The 20,547-nt window shown below is 41.2% G+C and overlaps 1 protein-coding gene across 1 annotated transcript; it reads left to right on the top strand.

Moving 5' to 3' along the window:
- Positions 1-1,176: 1,176 nt before the first annotated feature.
- LOC144492949 (transmembrane protein 47-like) lies at positions 1,177-20,470 on the top strand. The gene is made up of 3 exons (XM_078211643.1): positions 1,177-1,749; positions 13,714-13,854; positions 16,260-20,470. The coding sequence occupies exons 1-3, from the start codon at positions 1,554-1,556 to the stop codon at positions 16,439-16,441; spliced, it is 519 nt and encodes a 172-aa protein (XP_078067769.1). The 5' UTR covers positions 1,177-1,553; the 3' UTR covers positions 16,442-20,470.
- Positions 20,471-20,547: the final 77 nt, after the last annotated feature.

Raw genomic sequence — 20,547 nt, 5'->3', positions numbered from 1 at the left:
TTAGACTGTGGGAGGAAACCAGAGCAATCGGAGGAAACCCATGCAGACAAGGGGAGAATTTGCAAACTCCACATAAACAGTGACCGGAGGCCGAAATTGAACCCACGTCCCTGGCACTGTGAGGCAGCAGTGCTAGCCACTGCCACCATACCTCCCTTTTAGTATGGAAGCAAGACATCCCCGACCCCAAGAGACAGCCAAAATGTAGAAGATAATACTACCCCAATTCTTGCCTTGCGAGTCTTCATTCTCCACCTTCCATGAGCTACAGTGTAGAATCACAGAATGGTTATAGCACTGTTATTGATATTGAACCTATGCTGTTTCTCTGCAAGGGCAATTTCATTAAGTCTTATTCCCTTTCCCTTCTTTGAATCTACCCGTACCACCCTTTTGGACAATGCACTCCAACTCATAACTCACTTCCTGCAGTAAATAAGTTTTTATTTGTCCCATCTTTGCTTTGTTTTGCCAGTCACTTTACATCGGTCCTCTGGTTCAAAATGTCTCCAAAATTCGACTGTTACATCCTGTCCTCTATTGCCTTATTTACCCACAGGTCCTGACCCACATTGGCTCTCAATTCCCAACCCCCATCTAAAACCCTTGTATAAAAACAAATTACTGCGGATGCTGGAATCTGAAACAAAAACAGAAAATGCTGGAACATCTCAGCAGGTCTGACAGCATCTGTGGAGAGAGAATAAATTCTGTATTCTGTAACTTGATTTCTATGTCTGTGCACTGTTGGAGAACAGAGACCACTCCATCTGACGAAGGGGCAGCGCTCCGAAAGCTTATGGTATTTGCTACCAAATAAACCTGTTGGACTTTAACCTGGTGTTGTGAGACTTCTTACTAAGAGAGAATAAAGCCAACTTCTCCACAGATGCTGCCAGACCTGCTGAGGTGTTCCACACTCTAGCATCCGCAGTAATTTGCTTTTAACTTACTCCCCGGAATTTACTTCTGCCCATCTCCCTCTCCTCCTTGAGAAGATTTACCAAAACTTACTTATTCAACCAATGGTTGCCTCTCCCCTAATCCCTTCCTTCTTTGGCGCAGCATCTCTTGCTGTTGGGATGTGCTTGACGTTAAAGTACAAACTTTTATTCAATAGTTGGCAATAAGAAATTGTATGAGACACACAAACGGAAGACAGGGATAAAAACCTACACAGCAACCAGGGGGAAAATTGCCGAGTGGTGGAAAAACAATGACACCATTACAGGAAAAGAATTATCGATGAACACCAGCAGGGCACATCATCTGGCGGAATTTGGAGAATAGAAAACTGTGTGCCTTGTTAACCGTCTTTCCAAAGCCCCTTGTTGACGCTGATAAATTACAGGCAGTCCAAGGAACCGCCTGAGGGTTCACTTCAATTTATTGACTGGCCAACAGAGCACTCAGGAGACACTGGAGGCATTAAGACCCAGTGTAGAAAGCACAACTAATCAGTTACAGCAGACAGCTTCTTGCGGTTCACCGGGCTGGGCTAGGAGAAGCTGTTTATCTTGCCCCTGCCGAAGCAGTTCTTGGGGAGTAGGACTATGGCTGTGGATGAGATGCGCGTAGTTCGGCCCTTTAAGTTGATCGCTCTGATCTGTGTCTTTGTGGCTGTGAGTTTGGACGTGGTGTCGTTGCTGAGTCCAGCTTGGGTGACCGCTGAGCGCTCCTCACTTTCTCTGTGGGATTACTGCAAACAGACCGCGGCGGGATGGTACTGCGAGTCCGTTCTCCAGACAGGTAAAAGGCTAGCATTAAAATAAAACACACCAAACTGATCGCAGAAGTTTAACCTTTGCCACAATTAATGCATCCTTCCATGTTACACTTAAAAATTAAGCTCAACATTGATTGAGAAAGCAACCCCTTTGATTGAAGATCGAGCGAGTTTTGTTTTTTTAGAGAAATTACTTCGTCTTGCTATTTCATCCCCCCCCCGTTTTCGTTATAGAAACTTTCGGGGACAACATTTGCTATGCGTTAGAGCGTTATTCCCCCTTCCAGTTTATTATCTTTAAAACGTTTTCTCTGATTTTTTTTTGTGAAGTAAGCAGAAGGTGAGATTGGGGAGAGTTGATTGACGGAGGGTGAAGTTTTTCTTTGTTGGGTCGAACTCAATGCAGCAATAGGAAGGGGGTGGGGGGTGCGGAGAGAGAGAGAGACAGAACCTGGGAAACATGGAATTGGGTAAACCAGGTCGGGAGGGAAGAAAACGGAAACAAAAACACAGGTCATTAGAAAGGTCAAAAGTTTTTCCAGTTGGGTGGAAAATGTAGAAACTTCATTGTGTTTTACTGCGTGGTAATTTACACTGTTTAGTGAAGCTGACTTTTTTAAAAAATCATTATTTTGAAAAAAAAAACTTGTGATACGTTCTAGACAAAGGGATGAAGTCCCAAAACAAAATTGTCTATGAGCTGAGTGCAAAGTTCTATTCCAAATGTGCATCTGTAAGACAGTGTTGTCAGGAACTAATTACTGTTAATTTTCCGCTAACTGAGAGAATATAGTATGTGGTAAAAACTACTCTGCCTTGAAGTGACTTTTTTAGTGCTCGTTCAATTCTGTCACTAGGCATATTTAGCATGCTAGTAGCAACACATATACATTATACTCAAGCCTATATACATTAATACTGTGTGACATGATTCTTGTAATGCCCTGAAAATTCATCACCATTAACTTGCTTTTTCCACATCCCCCCCCCCCCCCCCCCCCGTGAGAAAACATATGACAGAGTATTTCACTCTAACGTTGTGTGGCAATGAAGTAGGCATTGCCTATATTTCATGGAATCATGGAATCCTGCAGTGCAGAAGGAGGCTATTCAGCCCATCAAGTCTGCACCATGCACAATCCCACCCAGGCCCTATCCCCATAACCCCTTGCATTTATCCTAGCTAGTCCCTCTGACACTAAGGAGCAATTTAGCATAGCCAATCCACCTAACCCACACATTTTTTGGACTGTGGGAGGAAACCGAAGCACCCGGAGGAAACCCACGCAGATGTAGCGAGAATGTGCAAACTTTAATTGTTGTTGGATGTGTTTCACAGTTCAAGTAAACTATACACAAAAAATAATCACTTACACCATTTACTGAAATCCGAGTGATCAATAATGGGGTTTGTCTTAAATTTACTCAGCAGCCAATGTATAACTGTTGTGGATCTTTATTCTTATGAGTGTTTTCCATTCCTTACGCCATTCTTTGATGAGATTTTACTCTTCCTCCTGCTCCCTACCAAGGTGGATTCTGAGGCGGGGGATAGACAGGGGGTGGGCGGGGAATGTAAAATTGAATGGCGGGATTCTCCCTGGATCAAGCCTTCCCCAAACCAGATTCAATTTCACGATAGGGCGGTCAAGGTCGTGGACAGGAAACCTGCTCTTTCACCTATTAATGCTCTTACATGGCCAAGGACCTTTGTCTGCCAAGCCTTGATTTTTAGACTGGCAGAAGTGGGTGAGTAAGATGAGAAACAGAAATAACCATTTCTCCATCTCAAGTGTGGGCAGGGGAGAGGCGAATCAATCTTAAGGGCCTTTCAGATTTGGGGTGTCATCCCCGTAGGACCTTGGAGCTCTGGAACTCTCTCCCCTTCTCTCCCACCCCCAACCTTCCCAAGCCTACCCACTGATGCCATGATTGCCCCTCTCACCCCCAGGACTTACCTTTCTAACGGTCCCGGGACTTGGTTCTTGGCAGAGTATAGAATGGGTTGGAGAGCTGTCAACCAATCAGGGCAGGACATCCATCCAAGGATGGTAAGACGTCCTGCCCACTGCCAATCAACATTCAATTGAGTTTAAGATGGCAGTGGCTTTCCAAGACTCAGTGGTAGCACATTATGCACTGACTCTTCTACCCATGGTTTTGTTACTTCCCAGTGTTGCCTGGTACCTCTATCCAATTTTATTCATGAAATAACTGAAAATTCTGTTAGAGTTCACATTTCACATGATCTTTCGGGTACTCCCAGATCTGCTGAGTATTTCTAGCATTTTCTGTTTTTATTTTAAATGCCCAGTATTTGCGCTATTTTGCTTTTATCATTATTTATGCATTAGCTTGGGTGGAAAGTATTGACCAGAGCCTGGGAGCATTGAAGCTGAACACCTTCCTGTCTACACCATGTTTACATGCAGTTATTGGGGGAGAGGGGCAGGGTTATGGCAGAGCTATCAAATAGCAGTTAGGACTCAGAACCCTGGTATGTTTTATAACATCCTTTCCTCCTTAACCAGGTGCACCAAGGTTAATTATAGTTCCCTTGCCACTGTCCTGGCTGAATGTCTATCAACACAGATCTAAAATCAAATTGGGCCTTTCCTGATCTGCAGAGCTCATCTCACAGTATTACTCCACTGAGCATTAGGGGGGAGGGAAGCCCCTATGGAAGGATGATTGGTCACATACAACATAAGGAGTAGGGGGAGATGGTGGTGTAGTGGTAATATCACTGCATTAGTACTCAAAAGGCCCAGTCTCAGGGGACATCGGTTCAAATCCCAGCATGACAGGAATTTAAATTAATAAAAAAACCATCAAAGGCAATTAGAAATGGGCAACAAATGCTTGTCCAGCCAGTGATAGAATTAAGAAAAATAGGAGCAGTAGGCTATTTGGCCCAAGAATCCTGCTCTGCCATCACTAGAATCACAGCAGATTTGATTAGTGCCTTAACTCCACTTCCCTGCTACCTCCCATAACCCTTGGTTCTCTTACAGATCAAAAATCTGTCTAATATATTCAATGATCCAGCCTCCACTGCTCTCTGGAGTAGAGAATTCCAAAGATTAATGACCCCTGAGAGAAGAAATATTAAATGGGAGACCTCATTTTGAAACTTTGCCCCCTAGTTCTAGATTCTTCCATCATCTCTCAGCATCTATCCCGTCAAGTCCTCTCAGAATCTTATATGTCTCAATAAAATTGCCTGTCATTCTTCTGAACACTTGCCACTCAATTTGATGCAAACGATTGAAAGGAAAAGTTCTAGTTAAATATTGTGACCTGTCTGACTGTTTTGTGATAGATGACTCTGCCACAGATATTCTTTGGGACACTGTGATGGCTCTACTCACTGTCTCAGATTAGAGAGAGGAGAATCAACATGAGTTCCCAACATTGTAACTTCAAAGAAGTTGCAACTGAGTTTTTCATTCTAGCAGTGGATCTTTTCCATTGTTGGGGAAAGTCCATACAGACCATCAGTATGAAAATCTCATGCTAATAAACCCACATTTGTGACCAGCAAGCCCTTATTCTACAGGCAGTCAACAAAGAATGGTTGGGAGAAATCTGTCAGTTCTGATTATGAAAATGAAGTTTGAGGGGTGAACCATACCAGATCTTTTAAAAGTATCTTCAAGATAACTGGTGAAGTGGTTGTTCCTTGGGTTTGTGCAAAGTTATGAGTTTAAGGAGTAGACTTCATACTTGTGCCTCCTTTACAGTTTTTTTATGGTAAGCATACTTGGGAGGCAAGCCTACAGCCCAAATGGTATTAACACAGTCAAAAGCAGCAGCATTCAATTACAAGAGGTAGTTTTGCTGTGTGTATATGAAGGGAATGTTTTGATATTGGGGAGAGGTTATGGCCAGAACAAAATGTTCACTTTTTCTGTATTCTATCACATAATATAAACATGATTATGTCTGCATTGAGGTTGCATAAATTTGGCTTTATTTTCTTGAGTTTGGAATATTGTAGGGTGATCTAATCATAGTCCTTAATGATTATGGAATTTGATGGGATAGATACAGAAACTATTTCCTTTTGGTGTGGGAGTCCAGTACAAGAAAGCATAGTCTTAAAATTAGAGCTGGACTATATAGGAGTGAAATTGGAAAACACTTTCTCATTTAGAGGATAGTGGAAATCTGGAACCCACACTCCAAAAGGCTGTGGCTGCTGGTTCAATTGAAATCTTCAAGTGGAAGATTGATGGATGTTTGTTGGTTAAGGGTATCAATGGATATGGAATAGAAGGTGGGTAAATAGAGCTAAGGTTCAAATTAGCCATGATCTAATTGAATGGCAGAACAGACTCCAGCGGCTGAATGGCCAACTCCGGTTCCTATGTTCCTAATGGGACTGCCGCACAATAAAGAACCGCTTCTGGTAGAAAAGGGACAAGTCGTTTCCATGGTGCCCTGGCCCTTCAAGTCCGAACAGCTGCAAATTCCTCACACCCCAAAGTAGCAGCTGCTGTGGAAACCACAAGCCTATTGCTGCTCTGGGTTGCGAGTGTTAATTTTATTCTGGTTGTCCTCCCAACAACCATCCTGAAACTTGTGTGTAGTATTCACAATTCGATTAATTCATTTTTTTTTGCAAGCCAACCCCAACTAGCCCTGGCATTTTCTAAAGATGTAATTTTAAAATGCTTCTAATGTTCCACACAGGTCACACTGAGAACACGAAGGTTAAATAATAGCTCAGGGCATGTGCTGGAAAAAATGTTTGGAAGTTGCACTCCTGAAATATGTTAATCCATCTTCTTTAATGATTTTGAATTAATTGAGTATTTTACTTAAAAAGTAATGCATCACTAAGGAGAGAAAGGCGGTCAATAAAAAAGTGTTTATTGGACTAGGTACTCACGTTTCCAGAACAAATTTGTGAGACAGATTCCTAGTTGTTGAGGCGGGGGATGGGTAGTCATTGATTAAAGGTTCAGCTCCTTTTATTGATGATATAATTCTACTTCCTACATTACCACAGCTTTTGACCCAAATTACTTTAATTGCCATTTGATATCGAAGTTATTCCCCTTGGTTATAAAGGAGTTTTCTCTCTGTACCATGTCACATCACACCAGCAGACCATCATCAACCCTTGGCTAAAACTAACCCTAAGCACAAGATAGGATCAAATGCTAGAATCCCTCTGATTTTCTCGCTAACCCCTACCTAGTTGGCTGATAGTACAGTGTGCTCAGGATCACAGAAATGCACCAGTGTCCCATCATATTGTGGTATTAATGGAACTGGGTTAGCTTAGATCGCAGTTTTATTTTAAACTAACTGTATAATAGAGACCAATTAAAATGAGAGAGAATCACAGTCTGAGGAAAGAACATGCTCTGCCCTCCAGCAAATGGTATTTTTATTGTTAAGATCAAGGACTGTAGTCAGTTTCGCACTTAGAATTAAATATTAAAGCCTATTAATGTAAAGTGGTATGATTACCTAATGTGCTTGTATCAGACTACATTTGTTATACAGATTCAGAACAGTGTTCAAAATACAGTGGGCAATGGCAGAATAGGTTAGGGGAGAGAGGCTTGTATGTGGGCAGGGTAGGGGGGAGGATGATTAGGGGAGTAAGGTTGGGGTTGAGGTGCTGTTAAGGGTGTGGGACAAGGGTGGTGGGATCAGGCAAGGGGGGAGCTTAAGGCGAGCAGGTGCAAGGGCTGAGGGGTTTAGTGGGTGAATAGAAGTTGTCAGGACAGAAGCTGGAGTGCGGGGGCGGGGGTCCAACACCCAAAGTTTGAATGGGCCTTTTGAAGGAGGCATTCCCCACACTTCCTGCTTGAGGTCTAAACCTGATGTCATCACATCTCAAGTGTTTCACAAACTGTGAATTAATTGAGGTGCTGTACCTGTGTTAGAGACGAACATGCAACCATTTTGCATATACCAAGATCCCAAAAGTAATAAATGATTTGCATTTTTAGAATGCTTTTTATGACTTTTGAACACCCCATTGGGCATCCCAAAGTAATTAGTCAATGAAATTGTTTGGAAGTGTAGTCACTATTGCAAGGAAAGAAACGTAATGAAGTATATGATCAATTAATTTAGGTAAGCCTATTAATAGGAAACATATTAGAACCAGATCATACAGAAGTGAAGTTAGGAAACACCTCTACACACAAAAAGGATTTGGAACTCCCTTATGCAAACAATTGATCCTAGATCAATATCAATGCTTGATCAGTTGTTCAATTTAAAATTGATATGCAACAAAAGGGGTAGTAACTATCTGGTTAAAATCTTCCAGCTTTATGCAAATGCAATGAAAACACATTAGCTGTGAAATCACCAATCCACAGCAAGTGTATTTAGGGTGATGGTTTTTTGTGAATATAAGTGTGTGTTAGTTATTTCTTTAAAAAACTTTTGTTGCTAACTTATGCCTGTTTTCTTGTGCCAAATTAAATGCTGTGGTGTCCAGGAAATTACGTGTGTTGAGGTTTAAGGCCTAATGATATTTGAGGATACTGATAAATTCTTCGAATTTTGCTTCTGACCAGAATATGATAGCATTTCCCATAAAGTTTGAAAGTGATGTCTTGCAATTCAAAACTAGGGGCCAGGATTTTTTGGATAGTGGGGTTTCCTGTCCTGCCGTCAAAAGAGTCAGCAGGAAACACATCCTCACCAACTCTGCCTGACCCGCTGCCATTTCGTGCTTGAATGAGCATCACTTGGTTACCGATGGGACTTCCACCCCTCACTCTAAGGTGGGAGAAAGTCCCACCTTAGAGTCTAAATCCCAGGACTGGACAGAAAAGATTGTTTTCAGAGTCTCAGGGCAGGGAGAGTGGAGTGATCTAGAGTGGAGGGGGGTGGTGGATAGTGGGTGATTGAGGGTGTTGGGAGAGAAGCTGGGGGTGGTGGGAGGGGGGTGGGGTGGTTGGATCCAGCACCCAAAGTTAGAAGGTGGCTTCTGATGGAGGCATTCCCCACATTTCCTGCCTGCGATCTAAACCCGATTATTTCCGAGCTTCCCTCACACCTGGGAAATCCTCTCAACCAAAACATTGAGGCTGGGTTTGATAAGGCCCTAAATAGCCAACAAATGACCTCAACTGGGGCAAGGATGGGCAGCCCGTCTGAGATCTTGCCTGTCCCACCGTAAAATTGTGTAGAGGTTGGGGCCTGGGGACCCAGAAGGAAGCCCATTCATTCTATTTCCCCTTCCATACTTGAACACCTGCCTGCAGGGGAATGTGGAATTCAGGTCAGGGCCTCCAATCTAAATACAGGAAACTAGAAAGCTATAAGGGGCAAGTTAGCTGAGATAGATTGGGGAACTATGTTAAAAGGTGTGACAGTAGACAGGCAACTAGCATTTAAAAAATTAATACAAATATACTTTAAGATACAAAATGCCAAGAGGAAAATCCAACCGGAGCTAACAAGAGAAGTCTAATAGATCAAAGTATGTAGTAAGCCTGAGAATTGGGAAATTGGGCACATTTAAAAATTCAGCGAGATAGAACCAAGAAATTGATAAAGAGACAGAAAATAGACTATAAAATTAAACTAGTAAGGAACATTGAAATGAACTCTAAAAGTTTCTATAAGTATGTAAAAAGGAAAGGTGGGCCCATTACAGGCAGAGAATTGTGATTTATAAAGGGTAATAGGAAATAGCAGAGAAACTCAACAAACACTTTGGCTGGAATTTTGCAGCCCCCCAGCTCATCAGAATGCCAGGTTTTCTTGCGGTGGAGCCAGCTCGCCATTGGCTACTGGCCAGATCTCGCTGACATCAATGGCTTTTTGCAATGCTCTCCTCTCCTTTCCCGCTGCTGATGAATTGTGGTGCGTGTCAACTTCAGTGGGACCAGAAGATTCTGCCAATGGGAAAGGCTGGAAAGTCCCACCCTTTATGTGTCTTCACAAAGGAAGATACAAAAGACCTCTGTGAAATATTTGGAGAGCCAAGGGGCTAGTGAGATTGAGAATCTGAAATAAATCAGTATTAATTAAAATATAGTGCTGGAGAAATTAATGGTGGACTAACAGTTGATAAATACCCTGGATCTGATGATCCTTATCCCAGAGTGTTGAAAAAGGTGGTTGTCGAGATGGCAGATGAATTGGTGATCATCTTTCAAAATTTTATGAATTCTGGAATGGTGCCTACAGATTGCAAGGTAGCTAATGTAACCCCACTATTTAAGAAAGGAGGGAGAGAGAGAACAGGGAACGACAGACCTGTTAGCCTTACATTGGTGGAAGTGAAATTGCAAGAATCTATTCTAAAGAATGTGATGAATGGACACTTAGTGAGATTAGGTAGAGTCAACATGGATTTATGAAAGGGAAATCATGTTTGACAAACCCGTTAGGAGTTGTTTGAGGATATGTTAGCAGGATAGATAAGGGAGAACCAGTGGATGTGGTGTATTTGGATTTTCAGAAGGCTTTGGATAAGGTCCCACACAGGTTAGTTAGTTAGCAAAATTAAAGCACTTAGGATTGGGGAGCAATATACTGGCATGGATTGAGAACTGGTTAACACACAGAAAACTGAGAATAGGGATAAACAGACCATTCTCAGGTTTTCAGGCTGTGACTAGTGGGTACGGTAAGGACCAGTTCTTCAGCCCCAACTATTCACAATCTATATTAATGATTTGGATGTGGGGACCAAATGTAATATTTTCAACTGTGCCGATGACACAAAATTTGGTGGAATGTGAGGATGGTGCAAAGAGGCATCAAGGAGATTAAGAGTGGGCAAGAATATAGCAGATAGAATATAATGTGGAAAATGTGAAGTTATCCAGTTTGGTAGGAAAATAACAAATGCAGAGTACTTAGTGAGAGATTAGGAAGTGCTGATGTTCAAAGGGACCTGGGTGTCATTGTCCATAAGTCATCAAAAGCCACCATGCAGATTCAACAAGCAAATAAAAAGGCAAATGGTATGTTAGTTTTTATTGAAATGGGATTTGAGTACAGGAGTCAAGAAATCTTTCTGCAATTGTATAGAGCCTTAGTGAGACCATACCTGGAATATTGTGTGCAGTTTTAGTCTCCTTATCTAAGGAAGGATATACTAGCCATTAAGAGTGCATTAAAGGTTCACCAGACTGATCCTTCGGACGGCAGGATCGTTCTATAAGGAAAGGTCAAAGGAGACTGGGCCTGTATTGTCGTGAGTTTAGAAGAATAAGGTAATCTCATTGAAGTGTGCAAAATTCTTAGAGCTTGACAGGGCAGATGCAGGAAGGATGTGTCCCCTGGTTAGGAGTCTAGAACTAGGGGTCACGTTCTCAGAATAAGAAGATCATCATTTAGGACCAAGATAAGGACGAATCTCCTTCAGTCAGGAATTGGGGAGGAGGCTCAGCTATTATGTTCAGTTGAGATGTCAACAGATTCCTAGATACCAATGACCTTAAGGGATATAGGGATAGTGCGGGAAGATAACATTGAGATAGAAGATCGGCCACAATCTAGTTAAAAGATGGAGAAGATTCAAGAGGCCCATCCTGCTCCAATCACTTATGTGTGATTCAAATACCATATAAGGCAACGCAAAGATAGAAGGCAACATTACTAGGTGACTGTATTGCCTAGTAAGGTATTAATGAGAATGAAAACCAAAGGCTCCTCCAAAAACCAAAAAGTAGTCTTCAAGAATTTGCAAGAAGTGCCCTCAAAAAAATTTATTTTGACCCCTGATCCTGAACCTCCAGAACTTATACATCCAATCACAGCACCGGCTGTGCAGAAGAAATTTGAGAGATCTTAGCTACAGATCTGATTCATGATCAGTTAATACATTTATCACTTAGGTGGAGGTCCTATAACCTGGAGAATATTTTGGGATAGGGAAGTGGGATAAGCTGGATGTCCAAGTCTAGGTCCCCTTTCTATGCCTCTATTATAGGAACTCTCCGATGTTACATTACATTGCAGAAACCCCACTTTCAATCCCCAGACTGTTGATTTTACTGATTTCATCCAGGGCAGCAGCTGGAGCGCTTCAATATACCTGGGTGCCTTGTGACAAGAATCCATCGAATAGAATCCCTATAGTGCAGAGGGAGGCCATTTGGCCCATCGAGCCTGCACCAACAACAATTCCACCCCAACACTATGGGGCAATTTTTGCATACCCAATCAACCTAACCCACACATCTTTGGACTGTGGGAGGAAACCGGAGCACCCAGAGGAAACCCACGCAGACTCGGGGAGAATGTGCAAACTCCACACAGTGATCTGAGGCCGGAATTGAACCCGGGTCCCTGGCGCTGCGAGGCAGCAGTACTAACCACTGTGTCATGATGCCATCCTTGGATGTTTACCCTAGTTGGGGTTCTCAAACTAGGGGGCACAGTCTCAAAAACAAGGCCATTTAGGGCCGAGATGAGGAGGAATGTCTTCAGTCAGGGGTTGGTGAACCTTTAAAATTCTCTAGCTGAGAGGTGTGAGGAGACTGCTAGTTCTGAGACTGTGCTCCCTAGTTCAAGACCCCAACTAGGGTAAATACCCAAGGAGAGGGTAAAAATCAACAACTTATATTTATGCAGCAAAACATCCTGAGGCACTTCACAGAAACAAAATTTGACACCAAACCACATAAGGAGATATAAACCAGGGTTCTTATTCCTCCTTAACCAGTTAGACCTGCTGGAAAGTGGTACCAATGCCAACCCATCATGTTGAAATAGGCCGACAATATTCAACATTTGGGTGGAGGATGGTCAAGCAAATAAGTTACTGGAATTGTATCTTAATATAACAGTATAGAAAAACAGAGAGAGGAATAGTCCAATGCCAAATCTGAATGGTAGCATATGTTTACTGGTGGGTTTCTTAACAATATGACTCTATTATCAGCTCTGATAATCCTGAAACAGTTCTTCTGCTGGTGTGATTTTTAATGTATTAGTAGCGATTAATTGCTGAATGAGGTCATTTGTCACTTGTGGGCTGGATGTCGGCCAGGAAAGGTTACTGTCACACATGCTCACTAAAGGGAGAGCGATCGAAGGATGTGCAATGGGGAGGTTTTTTTAGAAGAATGGAATGACTCTTTTTTTTGTTTGCTACATTCCCTTCTCCACAGCCAAAAGTTAACCTAATAATGGATGGTTGCATTTGCAATAAGGACTTGAATTGCAACTTCATTAAGTCCAGGGTCTTAATGCCCTCAAAAGTGACCAAGTTCCTGCTGTAAAAATTCCTTCAATTTATTTTCTTTAAAGTAGTTGTTCCATTCCCGGCTTTGGTCCCTTATCAGCTGTCCTAATGACTCTTGACTGGTGTTCGTATCTATTTGTGCTCTTTAGTGTGAACCTAGATAGTTAGTGCTGGGGTAGTTATTTAACTGTGGAGGGATCACACAGAGTCTGATCCTATTTCCATTGCTCACTTGCTTGCTCTGCCAGTAAGAGTTACTGGATAATGATTAAGAGCATGTACTTCTGATCACCTGGGGAAAGAATGTGTTCTCCAATCAGATATGAAATCACATATGAAGAACACTACAATAATTTTCCAATAATATTGCTTTTTATATCCTGGGAAAAGCAGGTATAACAGTTATAATCTTGTAGGATTTAGGAAAGAATAACCTCCCCCTGACTAGGGAATAGTTTCAGTAATTCCTTCAAGTTAGTTACCCTCATTTGCCTCATCCAGCTCTCAGCTGGATCAATTGAAAAGTGGCTCCAGTGCTCAGTAGGTTTTATAAATAAGAAAATCACTGGATGTTCCACTTAAGTACCCCGAGCAGAACATCACCCCTATCGGGTCAAATGTCCCTATTGCTGACTTCATAGAATCATCGAACCCAACAGTATAGAAGGGGACCATTTGGCCCATCGAGTCTGCACCAATTTAGCATATTACTCAGGCCCACAAACCCCCCAAATTAGGACTTAAGTTTATTTTTAGAATTCTAATTATCTTTATGTCAAATGCCATTTCATTCCATTTCCCACAGACTGGCAGATTGCTACACTGGTGCTGCTGATTGCTGGAGGATCTATCACCTTAATTGCATTCCTCTTTGCTGTGATCTCACTGTGCAAGGGAGCTCACAAACGCTGCTATAGGACAATTGCTGTTATGCTGTTCATTTCAGGTGAGTGGGTGTATACGATCCCCTGTGTAGTTTTGACAGGGATTGAGTAGGAGAAATAGCAGTGTACTTCAGTTGCTTGTCATACGTCATGGGAATAATTATTAATGCCATAAAATCACATACATTGTGGGTTATGGACTTTGTAAAATAAAAAGAAATTGCTGTTTTCTTCCACCCAGCCAAAGACAGTAACTAATTTCTGGGACGGGGTTTGTGGCAATCAGCTTCCCGTTTGGCATTGTGGAATAGTAATGTTTCATTTGGGAATCTAAATTATTTGAAGATGGTGGGGCATCGCACCGTGTGTTTTCTTGTTCATACTTACCTTCCATCAGAAATTACTTCATCGTAATTGAGAAAGGGAAGTCTGGCTGTGTTTTTCTGTCTCCTTCCCCTCTACCTTCATTGGTAAGTGTGTAGAAGACTGTGCGCCAAAGAAGCAAATCCATGTGTTCCTCAACCAGAAACCATGGATGAACAGGGATATCCACTGCTTGCTGAAGTCCAGGTCTGAGGCGTTCAAGTCAGTCAACACTGACTTATACAAGAAAGCCAGATACAATCTAAGGAGATCCATCAAGGATGCCAAAAGACAGTACCGGACCAAGCTAGAGTCCCAGGCTAGCCACACTGACCCCTGCCGACTATGGCAAGGTCAGCAAGACATAATGGGCTACAAGATGAAGGCATGTAAAATCGCCGGCTCCAATGCACCCCTCCCTGATGAGCTCAAAGCATTCTACACCTGATTTCAACAAAATGAAGGAGATTGTCATCGACTTCGGGAAGTGTAAAGGAGAACATGCCCGTCTACATTAACAGGGATGAAGTAGAAAGGGTCGAGAGCTTCAAGTTTTTAGGTGTCCAGATCACCAACAACCTGTCCTGGTCCCCCCCGTGCCGACACTATAGTTAAGAAAGCCCACCAACGCCTCTACTTTCTCAGAAGACTAAGGAAATTTGCATGTCAGCTACAACTCTCACCAACTTTTACAGATGCACCAGAGAAAGCATTCTTTCTGGTTGTATCACAGCTTGGTATAGCTTCTGCTCTGCCTAAGACCACCAGGAACTACAAAAGGTCATGAATATAGCCCAATCCATCACGCAAAACAGCCTCCCATCCATTGACTCTGTCTACTTCCCGCTGCCTTGGCAAAGCAGCCAGCATAATTCGGGACCCCACACACCCCGGACATTCTCTCTTCCACCTTCTTCCGTCGAGAAAAAGATACAAAAGTCTGAGGTCACGTATCAACCGACTCAAGAACAGCTCCTTCCCTACTGCTGTCAGACTTTTGAATGGATTTACCTTGCATTAAGTTGATTTTTCTCTACATCCTAGCTATGACTGTAACACTACATTCTGCACCCTCTTGTTTCCTTCTCTAAGAACGGTATGCTTTGTCTGTGTAGCGCGCAAGAAATAATACTTTTCACTATATGTTAATACATGTGACAATAATAAATCAAATCAAACCTCAGCCCAAGTCCTCACCACCCCATTGTCAACCATGCAATCCATGAATGCTAGTATTTCCCTGCTCTATATGATTGATGGGGCAGTGTATTTTACAACTAACAGCAGCCAAGTAACATTTGTACTGGTTCACAAGCAGATGTTTTCCTTGGCTTTACACTGACACTGGTTAAGGAGACATGTGTAACACAGATGATTTTCAAACTAATGTCTATATCTCCAAGCTGGAGGAGTTCAACTCATAAACATTAATCTAGTCCAACAAATCTCCCTAACTAAGGGAATAGAGATCTTTTTAATTTTTTTGAAAGAAAAATGGGAAATCATCTTTCTGAATGCTACCATACACTGCCACATTCAGTATCAACCACTCATCTGATATGGATTCTGGGCAATATTATGATATGACTATGCTTCAAATTTGTGTAACCTAATCTTAAAACCAAACACCTGAGTGGTAAATGTTAGCATTCAAAAGGTATCCATGCTTGCAAAAACTAACTACCTTCCTCAGCCCATTGCCCCCCCCCTTCCTCCATACTTGCAAGCCATATACTGTGGTATAGCCACTGATTGGCAGATTACTGTAAAGAATTACCCCCATTCTATACTGAATGTTGGTTTACTTCCTCTGTTCCCCACCTATTCCACAGCTCTGCACTTGTTACTTAGAGAATACCTCCATCCCACACTCAGTCCTGACCTCATCGACAGATTGCATGTAGATAATCTCTCATGAAACCCGCACAATGCCACCAGTACCTGAACCCATCGTGCAGCTCCATAATGGCTATCATGGGAAACTAGTGAACATCAGTCCCCTCCTCTGCACTGATTGGCACATTAGTATACAAGTTTACCTAGTACATGTTGGTAACTTATCCTACAGTCTCAGTTTTGTGTTAATCAATTGCGTCTCTTTCAGTTGTTTTGCAGGTTTGTGCCCTGGTTTTGTACCCTATCAAATTCATTGATGCCAACACACTGAGGACGTACCATGAGTTCAACTGGGGCTATGGCATTGCCTGGGGTGGTACCATCTTCATGCTTGGAGCAGCCATTCTTTACTGCCTGAACACAGACACCTATGAGGAAGAGTATTATTAGTCCCCTTCTTCTACATCAACAGATTATATTAAGCTTAAGAAAGCTATTAGATGTAATGGCAGGGCGAAGATATGCTGCTCAAAGAATCACATTACAAAAACAAATTTGTGGGGAAGAATCACAATGAAGAGCAACCATTCCATGAAAGAACTCTGGTGAGCACAACTTTCTGGACTGAATTGAGATCCAAGTGAAGCAGGAAGGCTCCCAGTGCAAGGAATGACTCCTAACTGTCTTGTGCAATCTTTACACACAATTTGCGTTTTAGTTTAGTTGATTCCAAAATAAATCATTGGCCATTTGTCTGTGTACACTGCATCACATTGAAGCAGTGTACCAGTCAGGCAAAGCTTGCTATTGCTAGTGCATGCACTATTTTCTTCTGGAAGGTGAATTATATTTTCTTTTTACTGTCACTTCTTTTAGTCTTTTTTTTTACTTATTTGTCCAATTGGCTTCTATCTTTCTCTTAATAAAGGGTTTGTGTCCAGTAAACTTATTAATGTGTAACAAATAATTGGGCATGTTGATTCTGCACACTTTGAACTCACTCAGCTGCAACTTCAGCACAAACATGTGCTGTATGTACATTTATTGTAACGCTTTTGAGTACTGTTCCAAGAACAGCAGGAACCTCATGGTTCTGAACATTTCTGTGGCTGAACCTTTCATTTAACTTTGATTGATGTTCTAAGAATGTATTTGTGAATTTATCAAAGTAGCAAAACTCATTCAACACTCAAAAGGATTATTAATCATAAAATCTGCCCAAGGTAAAACAGAAAATCTTTGATGGATTGGAGCCTGGGGTAATGGGGAAAATGACAGATTCACCATCTACAACTGTTAAAGCAACTGTCACTTCCATGGTCAGAATTTTCCTACCCATTGAAGCAATTTGCCAATAAACTTAAGGTTATGGGGTAAGGACCTTTGTTTGGTTCTATCGGAACAGGTCTTAACTATTGAACATAAATCCAAATTAGCAGTCCTGTCCGCCAAAATATCATATAAGTTGCATTGCTTTTAAACTTAAGAAATTTTAGAAATATAGATTGAACTAAATTGTTTAGCCCATGAGCTAACAAATTAGGATTGGCTCATAATGATTTTTTCTAGTCTCTGAACATAAATATTCTCAAAAACAGTATGTGCCTTTGTTTGTAAAAAAAAAATAGTTGCTTGGATCTGGGCTTGGGATGATCTTCAAAGTGGTATGGGTCCATTATCAACGTCTAAGTTTTGTTTCCTGATCAATATGGATTCCCAAAACAACTCCTCGGACATAAAATGAAAATATTTAAATAGTTACTGAACTGATGTTTGAAACTTTCCATGTTAATACAAAGGAATGAATCAGTTTCATAATTTATATTAATAGAATAAAATGAAAATTAAACCACCATTTTGTGCTCCATAGTTATCAGCCAACTTGTACCTATGTTTCAACATGTAACGAGAGGTGGTGACGTAGTGGCATTGTCACTGGACCAGTAATTCAGAAACCCAGAGTAATGCTCTGGGGACCCAGGTTAGAATCCCGAAATTTGAATTCAATAAAAAAATTCTAAAATCAAGTCTAATGATGACCATTGTTGACTGTCACAAAAAGCCCATCTGGTTCACTAATGTCCTTTAGGGATAGAAATCTGCCATCCTTACCTGGTCTGGCCAACATACAACTCCAGATCCACAATTCTGTGGTTATCTCTTAACTGCCCTCCAATATGGCCTAACAGGCAACTCGGTTCAAGGGCAATTAGGGAGAGGCAATAAATGCTGGACCAACCAGCAATTCTCATGAATTTTTAAAAAACATATAAAAGATTTCCTCATCTTTCTCCCTTCCCTCCTCTTCTGGAGATGATGATTTTGCTGGGCCATGGTTCCAAAGGTGCAATTGTCCTTTGTCTGCTTTTTGCAAACTTAGAAGTTGAATGTCAACAGGCTAGTTGACAACAATTTGCATTTTTCTAGCTCCCACCCTCCATAAACTTCAGTATCCTGTCCTATACCAAGTCCCGCTCGCCCATGATCCCTGACCTTGCTACCTTATTGTACGAGGTGCCCCTCACTGAATGTCTAAGAATACGGTATTCTGAGTTTTTATTTCAGCAGTTGGAAGAAACTCGTACATTCCATGTATATCATGCAACTATACATATTCCAGTTTTGCATCACATTCTCCCAACAGTCTGTTTACGACAAATACATTGTGGATTGTAATAACAGACATCTCTAACCAACAAAAGTAGATGTTGTCGATGCTTGTTGAGCAGAGAATTATCATGTGAAAGACAAAGTGAAATTCAATACTGAAATTCAAACAAAAGGTCTATTCGAAGGTGTTCTGTGGTCCATGCATAAAAGGGCAAAGTGGATATAAGGAAGTTTTCAAATCCACTGTATCCTATTACCAGAGATTTCTGCCGAGCAGTAGGAAAATTAAGCCTACTCTTTATCTTTGTGTCAGGGCAAATTTATTTTTGACCTTGATCATTTTTATTTGACTTAACAAGAAAGGAAACAAAGCAAGCAGGTAGCAGCCTCGCCCCCCGCCCCCCGCCACCACCCCGCGTCTCTAAAATGCTGTCAGAATTACAACACAATCAGTTTGTTCAGTTTAACCAGTTTGTATTGGTGTTTCTGCTCTACGTAAGCAATAGTCTTAATCCATGTGTTCATTCTGTTCCCATCTTCAATTATCCTCCTTTCCTTCAACAACCTGTCTAACCTATTCCTACAAAATAAACATGGTCTTTGTTTCAGTCACTAACTTCTTGTAGTATATTTCTCACTTCACAAAAGGTCTATGTAACAAATTTTTTCCTGCTGTCCTAAATCTTTTAAATTTAATCTTATATTGATGAGCCCTCAATTTCAAAAAAACTTGTTTCCGTTTACTCTGTTTCATCCCCATATAATTTTAAACACACCTATCAAATTATCCTATTATCTTTTCTACTTCACTGAACAATCCCAGTTTACAAGGAGAAATACTTCCCAGATACTCAGCAATTCTTGCTCCATTATAGACTGATGGCATCCAAGATTGAAAAGTCAGGAACACATCTTCTTATGGAATATAAAAATGTAATTTCAGTCCAATAATTTTAGTATGGAACCAGTCACATTTCCCATATAAGAATGTGTGGTTACAAACTATTTTACAAATGGCAGTTGAACTAACCATTCCACAGGAATCAGCTGGAGGCACTCACGACTTTCCAAAGCTAAGGCTGAGGGTACAAACAAAGGACCTAATGACACAGAGGATCATGATTCTCAGTCTTTATTACTCTACTGGGCAGTAATACAACAAGCTGCTCTATGGGTTAAGATTTATTTTTTCAGAATATCCTTTGACTGGACACAATTTGGAAGAACATAGAGATCAAATCACTGGAAAGTTGCAACAATTTTGGACCCGATTTGGGGCTGATTTTTATTCTAAGTGAGTTAAGTAGGGGCCATGCATATTTTAAAATTTAGTTATAAAAATAATAAAGAACCAATCACTCTATGAAATGGAGCCATTAAAGACAAAATGTACATATTATATTCAGTTTTAAAATTCAGCTTTGGTTGGACAGTAAGCCCTCACTTAAAGTTGCTGCTTTAAGTGAAATGAATTTAAGCAAATCAGATTTTCCCATCACACCCTATGTACAAGTTGTAGTTAGGTTATATAAAATCTTGCATCAGAAAAAAATATATATTCTGTATGTTATACTTTACATTGCTAAATCCTTATGTTGGTACATGAAATAACATTTAAAATAAAAAAATACAAAACAAATATGCTCACTCTTTCTATTTACCTCCTGCTTGCTGCTGACCCTACTCACTAAACCTCCCACTCATTGCCTCTCCTGTTTACTGCTCCTCTGGCTCAAAAATAATGCCAATTGGCTCACATAATCCAAAATGGCACGACTTTAAAATGAAACTCCCGATGCTACACGTGAACACGGATCCAATAACTCACTGACTTTAACATGCAATGACCTAAAATGGGACAACTTAAAAATGGTGATTTACTGGCCCAAATGTTCCAATCAGCTTCAGAACTGCTGCATCTGACTCTGATCAGGGAGAAAACTACC

This window comes from Mustelus asterias, chromosome 4, assembly GCF_964213995.1.
Source record: "Mustelus asterias chromosome 4, sMusAst1.hap1.1, whole genome shotgun sequence".
NCBI classification, from domain to species: domain Eukaryota; kingdom Metazoa; phylum Chordata; class Chondrichthyes; order Carcharhiniformes; family Triakidae; genus Mustelus; species Mustelus asterias.
The sequence above is the reverse complement of the archived record's forward strand: the minus strand, read 5'-3'. Positions and strand labels throughout refer to the sequence as shown.

Bases quoted from the DNA above. Each gene is read 5' to 3' on its own strand.
- LOC144492949 (XM_078211643.1), top strand. From the start codon at position 1,554: ATGGCTGTGGATGAGATGCGCGTAGTTCGGCCCTTTAAGTTGATCGCT. The intron at 1,750-13,713 runs GTAAAAGGCTAG...CATTTCCCACAG, and splicing joins CGAGTCCGTTCTCCAGACAG to ACTGGCAGATTGCTACACTG. The intron at 13,855-16,259 runs GTGAGTGGGTGT...CGTCTCTTTCAG, and splicing joins TGTTATGCTGTTCATTTCAG to TTGTTTTGCAGGTTTGTGCC.